Source organism: Homalodisca vitripennis, chromosome 8 (genome assembly GCF_021130785.1).
Source record: "Homalodisca vitripennis isolate AUS2020 chromosome 8, UT_GWSS_2.1, whole genome shotgun sequence".
In the NCBI taxonomy this organism is placed as follows: domain Eukaryota; kingdom Metazoa; phylum Arthropoda; class Insecta; order Hemiptera; family Cicadellidae; genus Homalodisca; species Homalodisca vitripennis.
The window spans coordinates 24,532,327-24,559,643 of NC_060214.1; the positions used below are offsets into that span (position 1 = coordinate 24,532,327).

At 38.2% G+C, this 27,317-nt stretch overlaps 1 protein-coding gene across 1 annotated transcript in view; it reads left to right on the plus strand.

Annotated features, from left to right (window-relative positions):
• The window catches only part of LOC124368067 (DNA-dependent metalloprotease SPRTN), a 34,655-nt gene extending 12,987 nt beyond the window's left edge, over positions 1 to 21,668 (plus strand). The window contains 7 exon segments of the mRNA XM_046825341.1: positions 8,533 to 8,708; positions 16,746 to 16,854; positions 18,504 to 18,623; positions 19,431 to 19,541; positions 19,543 to 19,666; positions 20,233 to 20,804; positions 20,806 to 21,668. Of these exon segments, the coding sequence (XP_046681297.1) occupies positions 8,533 to 8,708; positions 16,746 to 16,854; positions 18,504 to 18,623; positions 19,431 to 19,541; positions 19,543 to 19,666; positions 20,233 to 20,804; positions 20,806 to 21,366 (1,773 nt within the window). The 3' untranslated portion in view covers positions 21,367 to 21,668.
• Positions 21,669 to 27,317: the final 5,649 nt, after the last annotated feature.

The window sequence follows — 27,317 nt, forward strand, 5'->3', positions numbered from 1 at the left end:
CACAGTGTTATAAACTATTCGTTTGCGGTCGTATTGTGCGTGAGTGAATCCGTGAAGGACATCTTCCGTCTTCACGCCTGCCTACAAGACAGCAGCCTATTTCCACACTTACTGATCACAACCTGGCCCTCAACAACAGCAGACTACGGTTAGGTACCTCTCATGAAAACAAAGGTAACTGTTTATTTTCTGCACTTTATTTGAATATGCACTGTTCGTAAACTCATTATGTGTAACCTAGTGAACTCTTGTTAAAATTAGTGTGTTCGGCATCTTCACTGCCTAGTGTGAAGTGGTCCTTCTTAATCGAGCCTCTAAAATATTATCTAACGGTTCTCATAACCAAAATTCATTCTTTTCATGGTCCTTAGCGAGCCGGATAATAAGAACTTTAGTCCATTGGTGAATATCAGTGCAATCTCAACTCTTATAAGCTATATACAGTGCATATTTCAAAGTGTGGTTTCAGGTTCTTTCACGATTGCAAAGTCCGTGCATATCGATTTTCCAGTCCCCTCTCCAGTCATATCAGCTGTGATCATATCAGCTGTGACGTCTGATCATATCAGCTGTGGTGCTCTGTCGACTGCATTGTTTTGTTGACAAACAAGCTTTCAGACTGTCACAGCACAGGTGAACTGATTACTGTGTATAATGGTTACCGCTTCTCAATACTTGTTGGTAATCAGCCCTACTTGTAATACTCATTATTCTAAGCAGGTTATGCGAACTTAAATATAAACAATCGTGGTTATTGACACTTTACCTTGAGCAGGACTTGCACCCTTATTGCAAAATTAAATGTTTATTTTGTTAACACTATATTCTAGTCTCAGCTTAAAAAGAAAAAAAAGCTACTTACTGCTCACAATTGTTTATTATAATTTCTATTTGAACATTGCTCACGCATATGTATGCATGGTTTATGGTTACTGTCACAACACTACCATACTTTACCACTGACAGTTTACATGTAGTACGTGCGCATAATGTTTCCAGAGCCTCTGCTACATTATAGCTGAATTTAGCTCAACAATAACCTTAATTGTTGTTTATTATTTAATAACAACTTGTTTTGTTTACGTTTTGCCATAATAACAGTTTATTTTATTTTCTCAAAACAAAACTATATTATAGGCCTATACGAGCCTACTCTACTTATTGCATTATTATTGAGTTTTTACCTCAAAAAACTCAACAATTGGTACCTGAAGATGAAATCAATGATTTCGAAATGTACATAGTAACAAAAATAAAAGTTTACAAAAAGTGTTAAAAGGTTTATTTATATTGTATCATAAATATTTTTTAAATTGTGTTTCATTGTATTATTTGTTTAGATACTTCTTATTTCTTGGGGAAAATACTTCAGAGGAAAATAATTTAGTTTCTATTTTTATCACTGTCTCAATTCAAGAGGACAATATTTTGTTTACTTTTCACCTTTGAAGTTTTACTCAAATTGATTAATATTCTACAAACACTTTCAACATGGCGATGTCTCTTAAAGTGGCCAATGCAAAGCGAGAACACCTCTTTTCTCAGATACAAAGTATCTATGATTTAACTAAGAAGACTTCCGATCCAAATATACTTCAGCAGTTGCTTGTCAGAGCTAAATCTATTCAGAGACTTAGACAGGAATTTTCAGCAATATTAGACTTGTGCCACGAGTTGGAATTAAAAGTGGATGCCGACTATACACCTAACTATTCCGCATTAGCGAGCGTGGCGTGGACGAGTTAGTTGATTACGTTTCTGCTAACGTGCTTATGATTGAGACCAAGAGATAAGCTAAAGCTAATAAAAGCGAAACTATTCCGCCTGCCTCCCCTCAAGTCAACGTCCGGCTACCGAAATTGGAATTAAAAACTTTTGACGGAGCTGCCTTGGACTTCTGTACGTTCATCAACGTTTATGAACAAGCCGTACACAACAATGCGCACTTAAGCGATGTAATGAAATTTCAATATCTCTTGAGCGTGCTTTCAGGCGAATCACTCTCTCTGATAAAGTCGCTAAATATAACTGAGCAAAATTATGCAATCGCTTATCAGCTGCTGAAGGATCGCTACCATAATACTAGGCGTCTACTCACACTACATTTGAATCAAATATTAGACCTTCCTGTCATCTCCAGCACATCTGTGAAGAATATCCGTGCTTTCCTTAATCTTTTTCACGAACATACGCAATCACTTAAAGCACTAAACAATGACATCACTAGTAACAACCCACTTCTCTCAGCCTTGTTATTACGCAAGATTGATAATCGGATGGTCACCCGCCTAGAACAGTTTCGAAAAAAGGAAGAGCTTCATACTTTGCCCTCGGTTGAACAAATAATTGAGTTTCTCAACTTGGAATGCAGCCACATTGAGGACAGTAGTCTACATGACAATATTGTGGACCCCAAGAACGCTTCAAGTTCTTATCTTGGGTCAAAACCCAGATTTGATAAGCCCAAATCGTCTCTTAAAAACTTGAGCTTGTTAGCGGCTTCCTCTTCACCCTCCTCGACCTATAAACAAGGCCCATCATGTTTTTATTGCCATCAGAGCGGTCATAAAATTTATGGCTGTCCCAGCTTCGGCCAAAAGACACCTCAAGAACGGCACGGGATTATTAAACAGCATAACCGCTGTTCTTCTTGTTTGGGGACGCACAGATTAAGTGAATGTCAGTCTAAATTCACGTGTCGAACATGTCGTGGTCGTCATCATACCTTGCTACACTTCACTGATCGGCCAACACGGTCCAGTGTTAGTACGTCGGACCGCGTTCGTCCCGTTGTGGAGAACGGCCGTGACGGCGGCCGGCCTGCAACACCTACACCTGCTGTCCGCCCTCCGCCTGCGACCACAGCGCTCTCACCTCCTAGCCCGGCCGAACACACCACACTACACGCTCATGGCACACTGCATCGAGACCTCGCCCCTAGTACCACGGTTCTTCTGGGTACTTCTCTTGTCAAGCTCACCGCCTCTAACGGACAAGCTTATGTCTTTCGTGCGTTAATTGATTCAGGAAGCATGCTAAATTTTATTAGCGAGAAAGCCTCCCAACTGTTGGGTACACAGCGCCGTCCGGCCACTATTAATGTTGCCGGCCTTTCTCAAACCTCTGCTCACACACGCGGATTTTTAACTCTGGGCGTGGAAACTCTTGCTGGCCACCCAGTTGCCGCCCCGCACTCGTTCCACATATTGCCACAAATCACTGTAGATCTCCCACGAGTGCAAATATCTCAGGAGGTCATGAATAAGGTTAAAAATATTACACTGGCTGATCCAACCTTCCACCTCCCTGGTGGCATTGACGTGCTTATTGGTGGAGCGCTATTTCCACATATTCTTACTCACGAGACCTACTCTCTTGGTCTCAATTTACCTCACGCCCTGGGCACCTGTTTTGGTTTCGTGCTGATGGGGACGGCTCCCTGCACACCACTGACGCAGTCTGTCTCTACTATGGCTGTCTCTCTTCTCTCGACTGCTGAGGTGGACCTCCACGCCTCTCTGCAGCGTTTCTGGACACAAGAGGAACTGCCTGCTCCCAGTAAAAGGTCTGCAGAGGAAACTCAATGCGATGAATATTTTTCTACCACGCACTCCAGGGACCGTGAGGGTCGATATATGGTCCGCCTCCCTTTCACGAACACCAGTACTCATCTGGGAAGTTCCAAAGTTCATGCTGAAAGTAGACTCTATTCACTCGAGCGCAAGCTCCACGCTCCCACTAATGTGGAGTATTATAATTTATATTCTGATTTTATACATGAATATCTCTCTCTAGGCCATATGCAGGGCTGCCCTACTCCTGACTTAAGCACTCCCCACTACTATCTTCCACACCACGGTGTTTTTAAGGCACAAAGTAGCACCACCAAACTACGCATCGTTTTTGACGCCAGTGCCAAAACCAGTTCCGGACTCTCTCTCAACGACACTCTGTTGACCGGACCTAAGCTGCAAAATAATATTTGTGACATTCTTCTGCGCTTCCGCCTTCAGAACGTAGTGTTCTCTTGTGACATCAGACGGATGTACCGCCAAATCAAGGTGCATCCTGACGATCAACATTTTCAACTGATATTATGGCGTGATCACCCTACCGACTTGATGTCCACGTTCAAGCTCACGACAGTTACCTACGGCCTGAACTGTTCACCCTACTTGGCCATCAAAACGCTACATCAATTGGCAGAAGACGAAGGTCACCGCTACCCCATGCTGCTGAGATTCTCAAGCACCAGAGCTACGTCGACGACCTGATCTGCGGAGCTGAGACTGAAGAACTCGCCGCTGAACTTCAAGATCAACTCATCAAACTCCTTCGGCTCGGTGGCTTTGAGCTCCGGAAGTTGGTCTCGAACTCTCCGAGACTTCTGCAACACCTTCCTGAAGATCATCGGGAAATCCCAGTTTTTCTGCAACCCTCTCAGGAGCCTCATTTCTCTATTTTGGGCCTTAAATGGACCCCTCTGACTGACACTTTTACGTTTAATTTTAATTTTTCTTGTGAAAACCCCACTAAGCGTAAAGTTTTAAGTCTCATTTCTCAAGTCTATGACCCCTGTGGTTTTTGGCGCCTTGTATAATGCTCGCAAAAAATATCATGCAACTCGTATGGATTTCTGGCATAGATTGGGATGATCCGCTCCCTCCAGAAATATACCAAAAATGGCACGCCTTTTTATTTGAACTTAAGCACGTTGCTACTATTACAATTCCTCGTGCTATCCCCTACTCTGGTGCTACTCACTGGGACTTGCACGGTTTCTCTGACGCCTCAGAACTAGGCTATGCTGCTGTAGTCTACATCCGCTCTACCTCCAATGACACGGTGCACGTAAGTTATGGCTAAAACTCGCGTCGCTCCTCTCAAAAGAGTGACGCTGCCCCGACTGGAGCTATGCGCAGCTCATCTCCTGGCCCAACTTGTGAAATATTGTGTTACTCAATTAGCTCTCACCCGCAAGTTTGGTTCTATTGTTTGCTGGTGCGACTCTACTGTGACCCTTGCGTGGCTCCTTATCGCCTCAAAACCTATGTGGCTAATCGTGTGGCGCAAACTCAAGAGCTTGTGGCTGTGGAGTGCTGGCGCTACATACCCAGTGCTTCCAATCCTGCTGACTGCGCCTCCCGTGGGATCCTTCTCTCTCAATTGATGGATCATCCCCTTTGGTGGCATGGACCCGACTGGTTGCGTCTCCCCTCCTCGGCCTGGCCAGATACTGATTCCAGCCTGGACTCGGTCTCTCTGGAGGAGCTAGGGGAGCTGAAGCATTCCACTCCTGTCATTGCCTTGGCCACAGCACCGCCTACGTGGGACCTCCTTATCCAGTACTCTTCCTGGAGGAAATTGTTGCACGTGATGGCCTACGTCTTGCGTTTTATCCACAACTGTCGTTCACCAAACCGCCACTTCGGACCTCTCTCCAAGACAGAACGGGACTCCGCCCAGCTGCGAATTTTCAAGACCGTGCAAGAGGAAGCTTTCACTGAAGATCTGGCTCTACTGCGGGACCGAAAGACGTGTTCTACCAGACTTCAACGCCTCGCCCCATTCCAGGGTCCGGATGGACTTCTCCGCGTCGGCGGCAGACTGCGCCACGCTGACCTCCCGCCGAACATGTCTCACCCGTGCATCCTGCCCAAGAAGCATCCTGTCGTGGACCTCCTCATTGACCATGTCCATGTCAAACATCTCCACGCTGGCGCTCAGCTTACTCTCTCTCTGCTCTCCCAGCAAGTCTGGATCCTCTCTGCACGCAGCGTGGTGAGATCTCGCATTTTTAGATGCCTCACATGTTTTAAGAATCGGCCTAAAAATAACGCCCCTCTCATGGGCGACCTCCCCAAAGCTCGCATTACTCCAGCCCGAGCTTTTCTCTCCACCGGCATGGACTATGGTGGCCCCTTTTCGCTCAAGGTCCATAATTTACGCTCTATCCGCATTATTAAGGCCTATATTTGTATCTTTGTTTGTATGGTTACGAAGGCCGTTCACATTGAGGTGGTGACGGACCTGTCCACCGAAGCTTTCCTTGGTGCTCTCACTCGCTTCGTTTTCTCGTCGTGGCCTGTGCACAGACCTTTATAGTGACTGTGGCACAAACTTCGTAGGTGCTAAAAATGCCCTACACAAAATCCTCACGGCTGACCAGCGCAAAGTCCAAGACTTTGCTGCTGACCGTTCAATTCGATTCCACTTCAACCCTCCTGCTGCTCCCCATCAAGGTGGAATTTGGGAAAGTGCCATCAAGAGTGCTAAACACCATTTAAAACGGGTCATGGGACTCAACATACTAACTTTGTCTCAATTCATGACGCTCACAAGTCAGGTTGAAGCGATGCTCAACTCCCGCCCGCTCACCGCTCTCTCCAGTGATCCCAACGACCTTCTCCCACTGACGCCTGGACACTTCTTGATCGGCTCTCCTCTGGTTTCCGTGCCTGAAGAGAACATGCTGGACATACCCACGAACCGCCTTTCTCACTGGCAGCTGGTTCAAGCGCTGCACCAACGTATCTGGAAGCGTTGGCAGCGAGAATATCTCCAGACTCTTCAGCAGCGCCTCAAGTGGAGCACTCCTTCCCGCAACCTCCAACCTGGAGACCTCGTCCTGGTGCATCAGGATACTCCCGCTCTCTCTTGGCCCCTTGCACGGGTCACTGATGTCACTCCAGGACAAGATGGTACAGTTCGAGTGGTACATCTCAAGACCTCAAGTGGAACTCTCACTCGTCCAGCAGTGAAGGTGTTTCTCTTACCTCACCTCTACAATTAATTAACTGTTTCTCTACCACCGCCTATAACCTTTGTAATTTGAGCCTATGTTGCTCTTTCTCTCATTGAATCCCAAGGTGATTCAAGGCGGCCGGTATGTTAAGTATTATTGCATTAAATAACTTGTTTTTTATTGCCTAATATGAAAAGGCTACTTTTATTGAACAATAATTATGTATATATTTTTTGGGCAATTTATACTCTATATTTACCTTTATTTTACTAAACTGTATATACTACATTAATTCTATATCTCTTTCTGCGGCCTAGTGCCTACAATACCATTCCTTACTGGATTAAAATATTCACGTACAGTGACAGACCAATGAACCATTGTTTCCCGAATCAGCTGTTTACTGTAAACTCACCAACCAATCACAACGGTTGACTTATCAATTGCCTACCTTGCAAGCGACGGCACGCTTGCTCATTATACTCTCGGTCCCGCCTGGGGCACTTATGTACTCTCTAGCCACTGCTTACCATACTTACTCTCTCCCCCATGTGTTACTCTCTCATTTAAATATTAGTTTATCTCTATTTGTTGTACATTTACATTAACATTAAAGTCAGTGCTCTGGATTGGCAATCTCTACCAGAACGTCTCTGCTCCCGGACACCCGCGTCTACCGTGCTCTACAGGACTGGCCACAGTGTTATAAACTATTCGTTTGCGGTCGTATTGTGCGTGAGTGAATCCGTGAAGGACATCTTCCGTCTTCACGCCTGCCTACAAGACAGCAGCCTATTTCCACACTTACTGATCACAACCTGGCCCTCAACAACAGCAGACTACGGTTAGGTACCTCTCATGAAAACAAAGGTAACTGTTTATTTTCTGCACTTTATTTGAATATGCACTGTTCATAAACTCATTATGTGTAACCTAGTGAACTCTTGTTAAAATTAGTGTGTTCGGCATCTTCACTGCCTAGTGTGAAGTGGTCCTTCTTAATCGAGCCTCTAAAATATTATCTAACGGTTCTCATAACCAAAATTCATTCTTTTCAGTTATAAAAGTTAGTTTTTTGTAAATATTAATACATTATGTGTCGGTTATATTTATTGTAATTTGTAATTGTTAATGATAATAAAGAATCTATATCTATTAGCACCCCAACTAATTGGTTTGAAGTGTGCCACTGCGACAGTAGAATTGCAACACAGACATTTAGAATGGTCTCACAACAATAACTTTTTAAGAGAAATCCTAGAAGCAAGTCGTATGAAATCGTAGAAATAAAGTATGTTGATAACGAAAAGTCGTAAATGCACTCACGAGCACTAGACAATGGTTTGCTCTCTTTGTTAAATGGTGCATTGTAATGAGTGCTAGTTTTAACTACGGTAGCTGGGACACGATAAGTTAAGTTGAATTCCAATGATTAGGGCCAGATTGCGAAGGTCAGACTATTTAAGGCTAGACTATATCTTTGATTATATTAATTATATCTATTAACTAACAATAGTTTTCTTGTTACTTTAGTTTATAAATATTTTAGATGACGTATTTGTGACCTATTGACTTTTCTTAAAATAATTTTTATTTTAAAAGTTTTGGTATTCTGATATTCTCCCTGGCTTGTGTATCAGTGTGAGTGTCTATACTACCTTACCAGTCATTCTGACTCAATTCTTATTTTCCTTTAATTTCAGAAACCAATAATGACAATGAACTTATGTTGTCCCCCTACGGTCATATTACAGAGATAAACGATAAAAGGCAGTTTTTGTGTACAGGAGAACCTGCCAATGCCGGTGCAAAAGCCAATGGTGAAAACCTCACTGGTGGACCCAGAATGGGAGACTTTGGACCCCTGTCCAGACATCCATGGGCTGTTTGTGACATTCAATAAGCGTTTCTTCTGGGGCCAGCTGGTGGGGGTGGAGGTGAAGTGGAGTCCTCAGATGACCTCGTAAGTACAAGTTGTAAACGTATTGTGATTTGTTTACACTTTATCCCTCCCAATGTTTGCGGATGGTTCATTGGCTGTTAAAGCGTCGCAGTGAATGTTAGCGGTCAATTCCCAGGTCATTAGATAACACTCGATTTTACCATTTTAGTGTAGCTGACTTGTTTTACTAAACAATCTCTTCTGAAAAAGCTGATTGTAGTGAACTCTTCAATGCGTATATGGGGGCCATCTCCATTCAGTTAATGTAAATAGTCTATATATTATGAAACGGTGGTAAATTTGGCACAAAATGGATATTTTAATTTGTTACTCTGTGTGTACATATTTGTGTTTTAGTCATAGTGCGAACCTTTCTTTTTTAGTGTTATGAATGAACAAATCAAAACTTGTAAGTGAGTAAATATTTTGTGTTCTTAGGTAAAAAATAGCTATATATTTGAATAATTTGTGTTCTTAGGTATAAAATAATATCTATATATATAAAAGAAAGTCGTGTTAGTTACACTATTTATAAGTCAAAAACGGCTGATCCGATTTGGCTGAAAATTGGTAGGGAGGGTAGCTAAGAACTGGGAGAAGAAACACATAGGATACTTTTTTATCCCGTTCCCGATTCAGGATTCCGCCCCACTGGTCTCTAAAAGTTACGGAAATACCCGTAAGAAATGCATTACAGCAAACATATGTTTTTAAGTGAAAGGGCCTGTTCGAATTGAATCAGCTGTTCTTTGTAAACATATATAATGCAACAAAAGAAATATATGTTTCTATCATTTAATTACCATTTTAAATTTCTTTACATTTATAGTTTTAAAGCATAGAGTAAGCTTAAGAGAAACAGCAAATTTTGTTTCAACTGTTTCTGCAATCACTGTTAAGCATAGACTTTACTATCCAGATAATACAAATAAAATTTTAATTTCTTACAATTCAAAGCAGTTATCTCTGCATCTCCAAGTCAGATACGTACATTATTTTCTATCATCATTTCGACATGCTTTTCATCGAACCATCTAACCTGTGGCACAAATACAAGGATAATATGGCACAAGATATTTTTACATCAAATTTGTGTCAGTTCAGTAAAATTATGATCTTGAAATGAATGAGGAGATACATAATCGGGCCTTGCTCTTGATCGAAAGACATGAGTTATCTCATGTGTGGTAGTTTATTAGTCAGAGTTAGGAATGCCAGCGCCAAATCGTAAAATGAATGACGCATTTAATCGAGAATTGGAATGGGAACGTGAATATGATCACCAGGAATTAGATTTAGTAGTTCAAACAAATGTTGCCCCTGATGAACCCCAACACAAAGGAAGTTTATGATACATTAATGAAGGCAATTTATGATGGAAACGGTGGTTTATATTTACATGGTGGAACTGGTAAGACATTCCTCATGTCAGTAGTTTTAGCCACTGTTCGTGCAAGATCCAACATTGCAGTTTCAGTTGCTTCTTCTGGAATAGCAGCCACATTGCTAGAAGGATGTCGTACGGCACATTCTGCATTAAAATTGTCGTTAAATCTTCAATATATTGAAGAACCAACATGCAACATTACAAAGCGCTCCGCTATGGCGAAAGTTTTATCAGAATCGAAGATCATCATCTGGGACGAATGCACAATAGCGCATAAACGTGCATTGGAAGCAGTTAACCTAACATTGCAAGATCTACGTAATGACTCAAAATGTTTTGGAGGCGCAAACTATTTTACTGTCTGGCGATTTCCGCCAAACATTGCCAGTAATTCCCAGATCGATTGCTGCCGACAAAATAAACGCTTGCCTCAAATCATCGAATCTATGGCGCTATGTTAGGAAACTTCAGCTGACAACAAACATGAGAGTTGCATTGCTGAACGATACATCTGCTGAAGATTTCTCTGAGTAATTGTTGACTATCGGTAATGGTCGAGTACCTGTTGACGAATCGAGCGGATTGATTTCATTTCCTCGGAATATCTGTAACTTGTGCCTCATCGAAAGACAAAAACTCATCAACAAAGTATTCCCCAAACATCATTACTAACCTCAAAAATAATGAATGGTTGAGTGAGCGAGCAATTTTGGCAGCTAAGAATAAAGATGTAGATGACTTAAACTACATAATTCAGAATGAGATCATCAATCAGTACACTGCATTCTTTCAAATCTGTTGACTGACTGTGTAACAAATGAAGATGATGCCACCAACTATCCAATTGAATGTTTAAAACTCCTTGGATGTACCTGGCACAATTTACAACTAAATATTGGTTCTGTAGTAATCATGCTTCGAAACTTATACCAACCAAAACTGTGCAACGGAACAAGTTTGGTGGCAAGTAAATTGATGAACAATTTGATTTACACCACAATACTCAAATGTGAGGAAATTCTCATTCCGAGGATCCCGATGATCCCACCCGACATGCCATTTGAGTTTAAACGGTTTCAATTTCCGATCCGTCATGACTGTAAATAAGTCACAAGGCCAATCGTTAAAAGTTTGTGGTCTTAATCTCAAGCATCCATGTTTTTCCCATGGCCAATTAAATGTGGCATGTCCACGGGTCGGAAGACCATCCGCGTTATTTGTTTTCGCGCCTAATAAAAAAACAAAAAAATGTAGTTTATCACAAGGTGCTACAATAAATGGCAATAAAGAATCATTGAATAATTATATTTTTTATTTACAATTATCCTAATTTAAAAAGTAAAAAATGTGATCATGTGATATTGCCTTTAAGGCGGGACAAAGTTCGCCGGGGTCAGCTAGTGTAACAATAAAATATTTATGATAAAAACAATATGTTTTAGAAATTTTTTAAAGAACGGATGTAAAATATTAAAAATAATACTAACATTTAAAGGCAATATAGCGACCACCAGGAGGGATCTAGTTATTTATTTTATTCATGCACTTTATAAGTGGTTTTCCTTGAAATCAACTTTAAGGGTCTGTATATGGTTAGCTGATGCTAATTAAACATTTATTTGTATATCTGACGGTTTATTTTAAATGAGTAACTAAGAAAAGTATTATCCGAAGAAAAATTATCATTTCATATTTTTAACCAGTTTGTTACCCTCCCATCTCAACCTTCACCATAAGTTGTGCGATTTCTTTTTACAGGAAATTTATCTATTGAACTTAAGAAAATCGTGGTTGTGTGCTTATACAGTGTTAATTGGATCTTTACTCCTGGAATATTAGGTTTGTTGTCCACCTTGGGAGAAGATTAGATTGCAGATCTTGAAATATAGCTTACTGAAATTTTGTTTCACTGAATGATGGCCAGGCTCTGATAAAACCCTGTTACTTTCACAGTCCTGTGTTTCATAGCAATTCTACTACGGAGAATTTTTTTGCTGCAAAAAGCATACTAAATAGCAGAAGCACTTATGAGTGCTTGATCTGTGATATTGCTTCATTAAATCAAATAAAAAACATTTTCTTTATTTAAGTAACAAAAGTTGGTCAATTGGTATAACACTTTGGGGAAACAGTACTAGTGCTAAAACTGCTTTTATTTAGCAAAGGAAAGTAATCAGAATTATTGCAAATGTTGGCAATAGAGTTTCTTCTGTCCCAATTAAAAAAAATTAGAATTATGACACTTCCAGCCCTTTATATTTATTATACGAGGGGTATTAGAAAAATAAGGTTCCCTTTGCCGCCGAGACAGAATGCGATATCAGGGAGAAATCAGGCAACACTGTCTTACTCATCAGCTGTCCCTCTGTCTATCCATACCACTCACGCCTCGCTATGTCCAATAGTGCCGCCCTAGCTACCTTCGAAGATGGAGCTCCCTATCGTTGTTACCACGCCAGATGCGAAATTCATGCTGTGATACGTTTTTAAATGCAAAACAGATTTCACCTATTGAAATTCATCGTCAGTTAATCAAAGTTTAAGGGGATAACTGCATATCTGTTCAACACAATCGGAAATGGTGTAGAGCAGGGGTTCCCAAACTTTTTTGTACCACGCCCCCTCTGGTTATTTGGAGACCCCCCCACACCCCCCTACACATATCAATAATTGTACGTATGGTGAAAAATTTTAAACAAGTATTACATGAAAAAAAACGAATATAATAACTGATACAAAATTTAACATTGTAACACAGATACATTTTCAATTTAAGGGAAGGTGAAACAATAGGCCTACCTACTTACAAAAACAAAACATAAAATGTAATTTAGTGAGATGGGTGCGCTTGCATGTTCTGGATAAGCTGACAGATCCTGGGTTGAGTTTCAGACAAAGCACAGCGTAGGTCACTTTCGACATCAAGTTTGTTGCGGTACTTGGTTTTTGATCGCCACAAGAGTTGAAAACGCTTTTTTTCGCACATGTATGTTGTTGAAAAAGGCAAGTACATCCGAACAGCTTTCCCTGAAACACTGGGGTAAACTTTTAAGTACTTTAACCAAAATGAGGGCTTGTCCATTTTGTCAAAATCGTATCTTGCAGCAGAGTAATTTTTTATTTCTATTCCCTCCTCTTGCAACTCTTCTGGCAGCAACTGTATGTCCATGTTGAACGGGTCAGTTGATAGTTTGTACAAACTCCTCTGACAAGTTAGGAAAGTACCTGCTGAACTCCTCCTTGAGGTTCTTCAAATGGTCAATTATCAAGTTTTTCAAAAGCGGTCCTTCAAAAACGTCCTCAAAACATACTTCTTCTGAGACTGACACTACTTTGCTGAAACTTGAATAGTTGCTGGGGTTCATTGACACTTTACGTATCCAAAGTTGTAGTTTCTCAACGTACATCTTGATGGCATCCCGATGTGTTACTATATTTGAGTCTGTACCTTGCAGTCTCAAGTTTAGGTTATTTAACGTGTCAAAAAAGGCTGATAAATAGGCCAAAATCACTTGGTTCCAGGGTTTTTTGAACTCTGCACTAAGCTCGTTTTGTTTCTGCTGTGCCAAAAAACGTTATCACTTCATCACGGAGTTCAAATAGTCTTCCCCAACATATTGCCTTTTGATAGCCATCGTACTTCTGTATGAAATAGCAGCGTTTTGTGATCACTTCCTAAATCTTCACACAGAATTTTTAAACAGTCGAGTATTTAATGCACTGTTCTTAACGTAGTTAACTACTTTAATACAAAGCTTTAAAAACAGCAATTGAGTTCGTTAGGAAGAGTTTTTGCTGCCAAGGCTTGGCGGTGAATAAAACAATGAATCCCAACCACATCAGCATTCTTCTCTTTGACCAACTGCACAAAGCCTGAACGAGAACCCAGCATTGAAGGAGCAACCATCTGTGCATACACCAATAAGTTTTTGCCAAGAAAGTTCGTGTTTTCTTAAAAAAGTCTGATACTGCTTCCATCACATCTACAGCTTTAGTAGTGGTCAACAGCTCAGTAGAAAACATCAGTTCATCCTTCATTCTTTCATTTTCAATGTATACGAACATATACAAGCAAATGAGAGCATTGTGCTATGTCTGTACTCTCGTCAAGCTGGATAGCAAAAAAAACGGTGATTTTTTTATTGCATCAACCACCTGGTTTTTAATGTCCTTGGCCATATCATCAATGCGGGCGTTTTACGGTGTTGTCTGAAAGTGGTATTTGTGGTAGCTTTTGCCTACTATTAGTTCCAAGGACAACATCGGCTGCTTTTAAAATGCACGGTTTAAACAAGCGTTTTCACCAATAGTGTGACTTTTCTTTTCCTTAGCAATAATAAGAGATAATTCATATGAAGCTTCAAGCACTTTTAGAGATGACTGAGCAGCAGATCCAGTGCTATCTAACTTCATGCGCTTTAAATTCTTAGATTTTGCAGCGAAAAAAATTCCTTTAGGTTTGTCCCTTTAAAGAGGCATGTTTGGTTGACAAATGTCTCAGAAGACGATTAGGCCCTCATCGCGTCATTGCTTAATACCTCATAGCAAATAACGCACTGAGGGTGATCAACATTATCTTTAAGCAAGGAAACAAACCCATATTCAATATAATCGTCAATATACTTGCGTTTCTTTGCCGTGTTCATCTTCTCTGATTCAGCTTCACACAGAACTCACACAACACAAAAACAATTACTCCAATTTAAACGTCGCAGCAATTACAGAACACCCCACAATACAGCAAACACGCTGACGATAATTCACGGAAAGCACTGTTGGCACAACGGACTGGCGAACGGACTAGTTACAACGCAAGCACTGAACAAAGTGCAAGGTTATTGACATTGGATTGAAGATGTGCGTGGGGGTAGTGGTAGGCGGGCGTGGTAGGGGTGGAGGGGACACTCGCACTCACGCCAAGGCCAAATGGAGGTAACGGGTGGTGGGGGTCATGGATGGCGAGAGGGGAGTATTATTATGAGGAAATTATTTTTGTAATTTTTTTTTATTTATTTCATTTGGGTGTCACGCCCCCCCTGGACTTTCTCCACACCCCCCCAGGGGGCGCGCCCCCCAGTTTGGGAACCGCTGGTGTAGAGAATGGTGTGAATGGCGTCACTCAACTTCGCCTAAGCCGAAGAAGTTCAAGCAAACACAGTCTGCTGGGAAAGTCATGAAAACCGTCTTTTAGGACAGGAAGGGCCTGCTTTTGATAGACTTTTTGCCTCACGGAGCAACAGTAAGCTCTGACAGATATTGCGACACATTAAGAAAACTGAGACGCGCGATCCAGAACTGCCGGAGAGGAAGATTGTCCAGTGGTGTGAGGCTTCTCCATGATAACGCTATTGTGCCCCATCCCCCCTACAGCCCAGACCTAGCCCCAAGTGTTTATCACTTATTCCCAAAATTAAAGGAACACTTGAGTGGCCAACGCTTCAGTACCGATGATGAAGTCAAGGAAGAGGTTATTCGATTCCTCAAAGGATTGGCGGCAGAATTCTACAACATTGGGATAGAAAAGTTGAAGCATCGTCTACAAAAGTGTTTAGACATAAACAGTGATTATCTGGGAAAATAGCTTAACTTTTAAGTTTTAAATTGACGTATAACACTAAGTTGAAATATAGAGCTATCTATTTGAAAAAACCACGGGAACCTTATTTTTCTAATACCCCTCGTATTTTACTAAGTATCAAAGAAAAATTGGACAGTTTTATTAATAGACAAGAAATACACTCCTACTGTACTAGAAATAAATATATGCTTGAACAGATGAATGTTTGATTGGAGAAAACCAAAAGCACTTTTATCTATATGAGGATTAATCTTTTTAATAAACTTCCTGAAAAAACATGGCAAGTGTCTGTTAGTAGATTTCCAGTAGGCTGCTTGCCCATGTAGGCTAATTTCCAAACACTATGTTTAATTACTTTTAGTTATTTATTGTACATATATTTATTATCAATGTATATATTAATACTAATTGTAATAGTATTGTAATTATACAGGAAATAAACTTTCTTTCATTTCATTTCATTTAAAAATTGGCTTGTTGGTAACACATTTTATTCTTTAAATGACTACTTAACCTGTGATATTAGTACTTTAATTTGTTAATAAGTAAGATTTTGTTAATAGTTATATCTCTTGTTATATATTTATTGTTGTTAAATTTATTTTATTGATATTTTTTATTGTTGAATTGTTATTTATTTATTGGGTTTTTTATTTGTTACATTGTGATCTATTTATTGTTATTTATTTACTATTTAATTTATATTGTATATAATGTTATAGATATGTTATATATATTTAACGAGATGCTGCTAACACCATATTTACTTTTATTTTCTTTTCAATGAGCAAATTGTGGCGTTATTAACTTTTACCATGTACTGTATGTATAAAATTTACTTTTACTTATTTTGTATATTATTTCTAATTATTACACTTGTTTTATGGGATTTCAAAAGAGCGATAAGAGTATGCCATTTAGTTATAAGAAAAAGTGACGTTGTCTATTGCATTGTCATAAGTGGTTAAAGATAATAAAGATTTCTTGATTTCTTTCCAAACATGCAAAAGATGTTATATAGTGTCCATACTCCTGAGGGAGTTAAAATCCTTAACTAAGTCTTAGTATTACTAGTTAAGACTGTATGTTGCAGGTGTGCTGGTGTCTGCGTGTATGAGGGCCGTAATGGATTGTGCTCTGTGAGGTTGAGTGCGCCACTGCTGAAGCTGAGACCTCGCAGTGACCTCGTGGAAACTCTTCTGGTCAGTTGTAACACTATGGAAAAGCATAACTTTGGCAAATACAGAATTATCAACCATTGATGATACTTTATTCAAGAACTACTCCTAGGATAATTTTGAATTGATTTAAACTCAGTTTGAAAGTTGTATCAACTGCTTTAATAATTGAATCTCAGATAAAGAATTGAAAGTTAAACATGTTAGCTTATAATGAGCTATTTTGATTAGTATTTATAAAGTTGGCTGTGACACAATTAAAATGAGTTCATTTTCCCGTAGATTCTATGAATAATTTAAAGAAATACATATTGCTTTTGGTGGAAACATTAATATTTTTCACATGGCATAAAACGTTTACAAATCTGCAATTTACCTCAAAACTGTTTCATACTTCTTTCAAAGTGAGACATGATACTCAATATGGATGCTGAGAAGCCATGGATCAAAAGTAGTTGGAGGGTTATAAATAATCTCAATCCAAGCCCTTGTCACTTCAGGAGATCTAGTCCCAACATTTGAAGCAAGAAGAGTAAATGTATCGGGGTCTAGGCCTCCTAACAGCTATGAGTGCTGAGAGAGACCACCTACTCCAACTATCATCATCATCAACAGTGAACTAGATCTGTTGACCAAGCTATCCCCAAATTCCAGTACCTAGAATTTGCAGTTAGTGATGTGGAGATCCTGGACATCTATTGGATTGCCCAGATGTAATTTACATCAGGTTATACTGAACCCTATACATACCCAGTATAGGTTATACTGAACAGGTATAAACCCTAAAAGTGAGGGTACCTTCGAGAACCCTGAAAGTCAATTGGATGGGTCCTGAGCGACCTAGTAGTCACCTGACGGACATGATCACCTGAGGAAGCATCTTCACAGAGTCAGCATCCTTTGGGAGGAATGTGCAATGAGCAGGAGGAAATTGCTGAACATCTGCTGTTTGACTGCCCTGCAATAGTAAGGGAGCGGTACACCATATTTGGTAGTTTGGACAAGGGTGGCGAATTTCCCCAGGAGAACCCGATTGGTTGTTTTCAGCGGTTTGTAGAACTGCTGAAATCGTAGACAGGTCGGTCTCATGGTGTGCTTCCTGGGTAAGAAAAAGGCCCTTGAGGCTTAAGTACATGGCAGTAGGCCGCCCATAGAAGAAGAGTAAGAAGTAGTAGACTTAGTAGTTAATAATTTAGTTTAGGTATGAGAAGAATTTGTAGAATGACAGGAAAAGTAAAATCATTGAGTTTAATACTTACTCCCATCAGGACATCGCATCATTTCAGAATTAATTCTCTAAGTTCTCCTTTCTTCTGCCTCCTTCATTTGTGCCGTTATCTGTTTCATCTCTATCCCATGATTTATATTTTAATCTTCCTGGTGACCTTTTTATTTAGGCTTCCGAAGTCATATTAGTTTAGGTTAATTCATAGTTTAGTAAAACTGGTAGTCCTTTTTGTTATGGCTGTCAAGCTATTAATTAGCTTATTGTCAAATAATTGTCAATCAATGTACCTTATATGTAAAGGCTATAATTTTCAATTTGTTTAATTTTAATTTTATAATCTTGAATTTTGTTATGATTATAAACCGATTGTAAGTGCCAGGTGTACACTGGTAGCTCTGAAATATATGTGGTAGGCAATAATTTGACTGAAATGTCTGTTCCCCAGCATGAGATGATCCACGCCTTTCTGTTTGTCACCCACAACAACCGAGACAGGGACGGCCACGGACCCGAGTTTCATAAGCACATGTACCGGATTAACAAGGAGGCTGGCACCAACATCACTGTGAGTTTTGGACTGTGTGGTGTATTTGTTTTATCTTGAATGTACTAACCACTTGATATAACTAAGAAATGGTGACTGTACCATGGTAGATCCGACATCACTGTGAGTTTTGGACTGTGTGGAGTATTTGTTTTATCTTGAATGTACTAACCACTTGATATAACTAAGTAATGGTGACTGAACCATGATAGATCCGACATCACTGTGAGTTTTGGACTGTGTGGCGTATTTGTTTTATCTTGAATGTACTAACCACTTGATATAACTAAGTAATGGTGACTGAACCATGATAGATCCGACATCACTGTGAGTTTTGGACTGTGTGGAGTATTTGTTTTATCTTGAATGTACTAACCACTTGATATAACTAAGTAATGGTGACTGAACCATGGTAGATCTGACATCACTGTGAGTTTTGGGTTGTGTAGTGTCCAGAATGAATTCCTATTAAAACAGCAGGTTTGAAAAGGATCCAGGTCAGTAATATTAAAATAAAAATTTCATGGGAAGTCAGACAGAGTCCTATAATGAGCTTGGCAGTTACATTAATAATTCATAATAAACAGTAATATTTTGCTTTAATCAAAGGGGAAAAAATTAACAACACTACGTAAGTAATATTTTCTCTGTCATTGTCTCTTTTATGTTGGTCTTGCTGGTCCCCTATCATTTTCCCCTAAAGACTAAAGTAATAACTTAAAAATTGCTGTTTTCAAAGCCTGTTGTGGAGAGTGTCAGACCGAACTCGGTACTCTTGTGTACTGTGGATAGTAATTAAAAGTTGGTGATGTTTGTGCCTATGTACAGGTGTACCATTCGTTCCACGCGGAGGTAAAGCTGTACCAGCAGCATTGGTGGAGGTGTAACGGGCCGTGCCAGCTCCGGCCACCGTTCTTTGGAATGGTGAAGCGCTCTAGGAAACCGTGCACCAGGCCCGTACGATATGTGGTGGCGTGATCACCAGGCAGCCTGTAAAGGCACTTTTATCAAGGTTAGAGAGCCTGAAGGATATGGAAACAAGAGCAAACTGAAGGAAACTAAAGGTGAGTGTATATATTTTGATTTTTGACTAGGTTATAGCTGCCACAGTGTTTTAGATTCTGCAAGCAAAGCTATATAAATTTATGGGCTTGCCTATTTTTACGCTTCTCTACCCGAGAAGGGATCATACGAGTCCCTCAAAGTTCTGAATACCACCTAATATTCAGAACCTTTGGTTCAGGTGTTTCAAAGCCAAAGGCTATTTTGAGCCGTTTCACGCACTTTCTTGAGACAAACAGACTTTACAATCACAGTCTGAAAATATTCTCTCGATAACCCTACGACTTCATAACACAAGTACACTAATGAACCCAAGTTGCTGTCAGTTATTGTTAAGTGCTCAGATAATCAGATATAATGATTGCAGTATGCATTGTCTAATGATATCCCAAAACTTTCAGACCCTCACATACTGTATATCAAGGTGAATTAGTTCAGGAATAATGATGAATGTTACTTACATATGGGCAGCCTAATGGATATTAGAGAATAGCACCTTCAGTCCTGTTTTGTTTTTAAAGTGTAGTACAAAAGATAAGAAATTGAAAGATTCAGTATTTTGTTTCAGGATCTAAACCTAAAGAGGCAAAGGACATACGAAATTTCTTTAAGAAGCCAGAGTCTGCCAAAGGACCTGTTTCAGCTACAGTTACCAGTAACCAAGTAGGAGGCAACATTTTCGGGTTCAACAACAAGAGCCCTCCAACAGCGAATGTGAAGCCAACAGGTGGGAATCTTGTCAATCGTGTCACAGGGTTTGGAGATTTGGCAAGAGTTGGAGGCTTTCCAGGGAATAAAGACAAGTCTCCAAGATTTTCTGGAAGAGGAAATGTGGTAGGAAGAGGCACAGTTGAAGGTAGAGCAGGAGGAAGATCTCCTGGTTTCGGCAGAGGAGGCACCGGAAGAGGTGGGATGTTGGCGAACAAAGGAGGCGGCACTTTGGTTGTAACTGGATCTCAAGTAAAAAACAAACCTGTCGATAAACCAGAGAGTCCAAATACAAAATTGAGAATAGACACATTCAAGGTATTTTCCGGATCAGGGTTTACTTTGGGCAGTTCTGGCAAGAATGATCGGTCAAGGAGTCGCTTGTTGAGTCTTGGGAGTGAACCGGAAAAAAAAGAGACTAAAGAAAAATGAAGATGACCAAAAGAACCCCTCTCAAAGTGGAGGAACGCCGTTGAAGAAGAATGAAGATGATGATGGACTGTGCAAGTGTTCAGTGTGTAACAAAAGCATGCCACGTGAAGAAGTCGAGGTGCATCTGGAGAGTTGCCCAGGGTTGACAAATGTTTTCAACAACAGTTTTACTGCAGACAACACAGAGGACAACGAGATTAGTGCGATAAATCAGAAATACAAAATCACTTCTTGCCCTGTTTGTTCCAAGGAAGTTGATGGAGATATCAATGCTCACATTGACGAGTGCTTGAACACTTCTGGGATCCTTAACATGCTCGAAGAGACCCCATTTGAAATAATTGATTGTGATTCGCCAATAGAAATCCCTGATTCACCTATAAACATTTCTGACTCTCCTATTCGTGTTTACGGTAATGATGTTCCTAAGCCTAAAGTTGAGAATAGTGATGATATAGAAGTGATTGAGCCTGAGGCCAGAGCGGCTTGTCCACTTTGTGGGATGCGATTTGGTGTATCGAGGATAAACGAACATGTAAATCAGTGCCTTGATTCCGATTAGTGATAAACTGTTTTGTTGCATTGTGACTTTCAATGTACGTTTATTTAATAATGATATCACTTATTTGAAAATTAATTTTCTGCTATTCCTTTATTACATATCAAATAAATTATATTTTATTCGCAAAATGGTTTTAAAAATGGAATGCTTTCTTTCAATATTTCAATAGGTATATGGAAATTCCTCTGAATGTATTTATTCATTTCTTATACACTAATGTGTTTTAAACAATGTTACCAGACTGTTATTATTTTATTGTAATTTTGTGATACTTTTATACTATAAAACCGTTTTTACTGAGAGTTGTTTTTTCATTTTATTATACTGTACATGGTTATTATGGAAACACAATAGATCCTCAAATTTATTGGTTTATTAACCACACTTTTCCTTCCTTCCTGTAGAATCTTAAAATTTTGTTTGTTTAGCTTTTTTACCACTTCCATCTCCAAATTCCATTACTTTCCATCTGAAAGCAATACCAAAGATCTTTTAGTCTTAAGTAAATTAAGGTTTCCAACTAATGTCCTAGAGGACAGTGTAAGCAAGGTACAGAAAATTGTTTAAGGAATAAAATAAAAAAGTGCCTATAACCTGGTTGTGTCACTCCTTTTGGGATCAAAACCAAAACATTAAATTATGTCATGCCTCAATAAGTTTTATTCAACCAAAGTAATACAATTACATGCATTGGTCATGTCAGATAAAAGGAAACTTCTTACAACAGACTACATTCTTTAATAAAATAACTTTAAGAGACTTGAACACTTAATATATTATAAAACAACCAGGTTGTTCAATTAGCCATTGGTCATGAATTTACGGATGCTGTAAAAACATTTTTCAAGGAGAAATAACTTTCTCCTCTTTCTAAATTTTAAATGAGTCTGCGTTGAGGTGCATTGAGAGATACATTGAATCTTTGGACAACATTGTTATACATAATATTACTGTTTTTGTACCATTGGAAATCAACTCATTTTTACAAAAATAACTATTATGTTGCTTCCCTACTATTTAATCTGTGAAACTTACATTTGGGTACTTATTAGGAGGCCATTATTGGACTAGTTTTCCTTATTGGGAGCAAAATAAATTACAGTATTAAAAAGAACAGACTTTCTTGAACATATTTTGAAATTTACGAGTTATTACGACAGTAAATGAAAACAAAAACTGAAAGAACAACGTTTTATTATTCGAAAATGGAGTCATTCGTGCGATAGGAAGTATGAATCGTCAAATATTTTTCGATTCATTATGGAAGAAGGAAAGTATTATGATGACGTTTATTTTGTTCCCCGATAAGGAAAACTCGTCCAAAAATAGTGGGCTACGATAATACCGAAGTACCTATGCGATGATTTTGTCTTCCAGTCACGTGACGTTGCGGACGAGTAGACAAAAATGCGACACGAGGCCTGTAAATCACCACATTGCCTGAGATGTTTAGCTGAAAAAACTGGCGAGCGCCCTACCGTGTAGCGTAACGGCCTTTCTTGTTGTTTATGTGCCGATAACTAAGTACGAGTTGAGTAAATTAATACAAACTAAAATAGTAACTTATACAGTGTTACCGTATTTTTTTATAAAAGTAATGTATTGATTTGAGTTGTGTTCAAGCGAAAAAACGTGAGTTTTTAGTGTAAATATAATATTAAGGTTATTATTTAGTAAATTAATGTAAACTTATTTGTAAATATGTTAGCAAGTATTTGAATCTACATTTACTAATCATATTTATTTGCGTTATCTTGATGTTTTATTTGATTTTGTATGAAAACTACACTAATACTATGTAATTTCTATACTCTGACAATTATGAAGTAGGTACAATTGTTATAAAATGTCGATACCGGGCAGCATTTTGTTTATACATATAATGATTAATGCCATGTTTGTTTTTTATTATGCAGAACCATATATTAAAATTATATGGTTTTTATTTAGAACTGTATGGCCTTTATCATAATATAAAGAAACAATTCTTAAAATACCATACCACTCAAATTAGGTTAAAACTTAACTTTTTATAGTAAAGTAAAAAAAAACTTTTTTGTAGAAACTAAAATATTTATATTTTTATAAAACAAAGTGTTTGTAACAATATGCATCATATTCTGCATTTAATTAGAAAAAATACAACAACAAAGTTATGAAAATCTGTTTGGTTTTAATGTGCGGATATGATCCACATATCCGCATATCTTTGGCTTCTAGGAGCCAAATTTTATGGGAGCAGTGGAAGAGGTAGAAGAATGAAGATCTAAGAATGAAACGTGAATGACACAGTATTTTAAAACAGCTTTTTTCCCCAAAAGCTTATAAATTTGCAAAAAACAGCCCAGCACTTTATGCATATGACTTGGGAAAATGTCAGCAACACTCAAAGGGTTAAACCACCTCTGTTCTATGTATTAACATTTTAAGAACAGTTATGTTGGCAGCACTTATACCATGACTACAAAGGCACTCATAGGTTTGGTAGTTTTCTAGCAGTATTTCCTGAACTGGTGGTAATTAATATTATGTTATCAAAGAAAAGAGCTTATTTTAAGCTTCTTGTCAACACCGCTAACTTGTTATGATAGACGAGTGTTGCTGAAGCATGGTGTTTCCGTCATTGCAATTTTCGTAACATTGAACCTACAATTAACCTACTTCTTTATCCACCTGTTCTCTTTGTCTTGATCTGTTCTTTCTTTTTAGTCATTACATTATTTTTTACACAAGATCCTGATCTGTTATTGGTTTCACTGGTACGTCTAAAAATATTTATGTCTTCGGTTTGTGTTAAGGTCTTCAAAATTACAGTGAAGGTATGGAGAACCTGTTCTTAAAATATTATTCTGCATGGGATAATCTAAATGAATGGGATAATACTTTTTTATATACTTTTTTTCTCTTAAATGGTCCATTAATAAATCAGAGTAACTTAACGAAATAATTAAGCAAAGTTATCATTATGTGCAATTGGTTGAGTAATTATTCTAATCCAATAATTATTTTAATATTTATAATATTTTAATTATTCAATACTATTGCCCTTAACTTTTTAAACTGGATTAATCCGGTTTTAATTTCAATCATTTCCAACTAAAATCAACAACTTTATTTAATATGTTGTGTAATTAGAGCATATTGATTTAGAGGAATTTAATAAATTCATGGTCCACGGTGAGAATATCAAAGAAAAGAAGTTTGCTCTTTAAATAGATTTTGAAATGTACTTAATTAATTATGTCAATTTTATATAGCCAGTTTAATAAACATAAAATGTTTATATTCGTTACAAACTACTTGAGTTGTTTTTATAAAGTATAACAATTTACTAATGTGCCACTATTCTCATTGACTGTTTTTTAGGATCTATGATATGAATATAGGCCTTTTCATATATCAACAATCCCTCTGGCCTACGCGCCGCTGGTCCACTAAAGTTGCGAAATTTTAGTTGAAAGAGCCTGTTAAATGTAATCAACTGTTCTGTGCAAACTTTGTTTTGTGGCAGCACAACCATATGTTTAATTATTTGTATTCTTCTCTAATTGTTAGCTCTAGGCTTACATCACGTCATGTTTACTTCACATGTCAAGTGATCTAATCTTGATAATTTAGTTTCGTTTTTGGTGTTAATTATTGTGATTCATTACTTAAACTTTTAACTTAACAGTCAAACTGTTAATGGGAGATAAACTGTGAGTTTATTTTGGATTTCTTTATGAAATTTGTCTTGTTTTCAGTTGGACGCTTAATGAGAGGTTAGGTTATAGTGGTCAGTCATTACCCCGGTCGAACTTTGGTGAAGTAACTAGCGCTCTTTGCTGTAGTTTTCCCAGTGATCTGTATTACTGTGTATTATTAGTGGACTTTTGATTTCATTTCCTTCTGTGTACCGGGCCTGACCCGACATGTCGGAGGGTCCGGCCCTGAGATCCGTCGAGACGGAGAATATGGAGGTACAGAGAAGCTGTACCACACTATTATTGTACCCGATCATGATTACATGGAGAGTTCTACTTTAGAAAGTAATGAAAATAAACGAAAAAGAGATATAGAAGCTAGTAGCCTTTTTGAGAATCAGGACAACAACAAAACTTTACCAAACTTTAAAAAAGCATTTATCAGGAGATATTACAAATCTGACAATCAAGAGCCGTTTGAAATTATTATTCAAGATAAAGAAACACGTAAATTAAACCCATTTACAATGGGTAAAATAATCAAGAACCATTATGAAGACATTGAACACATAGAACGTTCAGGAAAAAATCTTTTAGTAACATGTAAAAACCATGAGTCAGCTAATATTTTAGTGGACTCCCAATATTTGTCTCGTTACAATGTTTTTTGTACCATCAGTTAGAATATATTCTGTAGGAGTCATATATGTAGAGCGAGAAATATCAGAGAATGAAATACTTGCAAATACAGAAAGTGAGGTGGATATTATTCAAGCTCACAGGATTAAAAGACGAATTAATGGCGAACTAGTTTCCTACATCTTTTGTAAAGGTTACTTTTGACTCGGACAGACTACCCAAGTATGTTAAACTTAATTATGTTCGAATAAAGGTACATACCTACATTATTCCTGTTAAACAATGTTTTCAGTGTTTTGCCTATGGACATGTAGCAAGAAAAACCCTGTACTAATAATAGGCTATGTAGAAAAACTGTGGAGAGAGTTTTCATACAGATAAATATCAGGCCCCTTTAAAATGTATTCATTGCTTAGGTCCACACAGCAGCATCTAGAAAAATATTCCTAGAATATACCCGTCAAAAGAACATTAAGATTAGGATGAGTTCAATGAAAGAGGACTATCATACGTCTAGCAAGTTTTCCCCATAACATATAAAAAATTAGAGGTAATGTTGTAAGACCTAACTCTTACGCTACTGCCACCAAAACCCGCACATATGAAACTAACTTTCCTGATCTTCCATTGATTAAGTTTAAATCAAATAGCCTATTAGAAACTGCCAACATGTTCTCGCCCTTAACTTAAGAAGGTTATTCCGAGCTTAACAGCCAAAACAGTGAGAGTAATTATAATGTTACATATACTCTCTCAGATAAAGGCCAACAAAATACAAAAATCATAGGATAGGCTATAAAAATAATAACTATAAGCCCAATGTCTTACATCCTAATCGTATTAGTGCAGCAGAGCTAATACAGAACGTCAGTACCTTAATTCAAAACTCATACGGATTTTCCAACCCAGGAAAAAGTAAGTCCTGAAATTAGTAGTCAGCGTACGGAACAGGAAAAGGAATACTTACGCTCTCTGGTGAATAAAAAATAGAGGAGATACAATTGAAACTTGGAACCACACCTATTTCATTCACGTCAAAAAAACAAGTTGATGATTTTTTGGCCCCTTTCAAAATGGGGGAGAATAACATTAATACAAAAACTAATATCTCAATGGACAGAAAATTTTAAACAAAACACAAATAAAAGTTTCAGTATAGGACATAGTTCATCTTCTGCAAACTGTTTAAACATGTTAAATAAGTTAAACGTGTTTCAGTGGAACGCAAGATCACTTAAACACAAATGGTCAGAACTTATGCACACAATTACAAAGAATAACATCCATTGTGTTTGGTGATTCAGGGAACTTGGCTAACAGATCAAGATTACATTACTGATAACATGTACAATATTGAAAGGGTAAATAGATTTGATGGATACGGTGGTGTTGCAGTTATTTTACATAAGTCCGTTACATATACAAAAATATCTAGCTACAACAACAATATAATACAGTTAATCTGTATTAAAATAACTAATTTTAAGAAACCTATTTACATTTACAATATATATTGTAAACCTTCAAATAAAATTGAAAGAAGTTTTTAGCAACAATACTATTATTCAATCAAGATCAAGGTTTTTACATTATTATGTGAGGATATGAATGCTCATCATCCAAAACTGG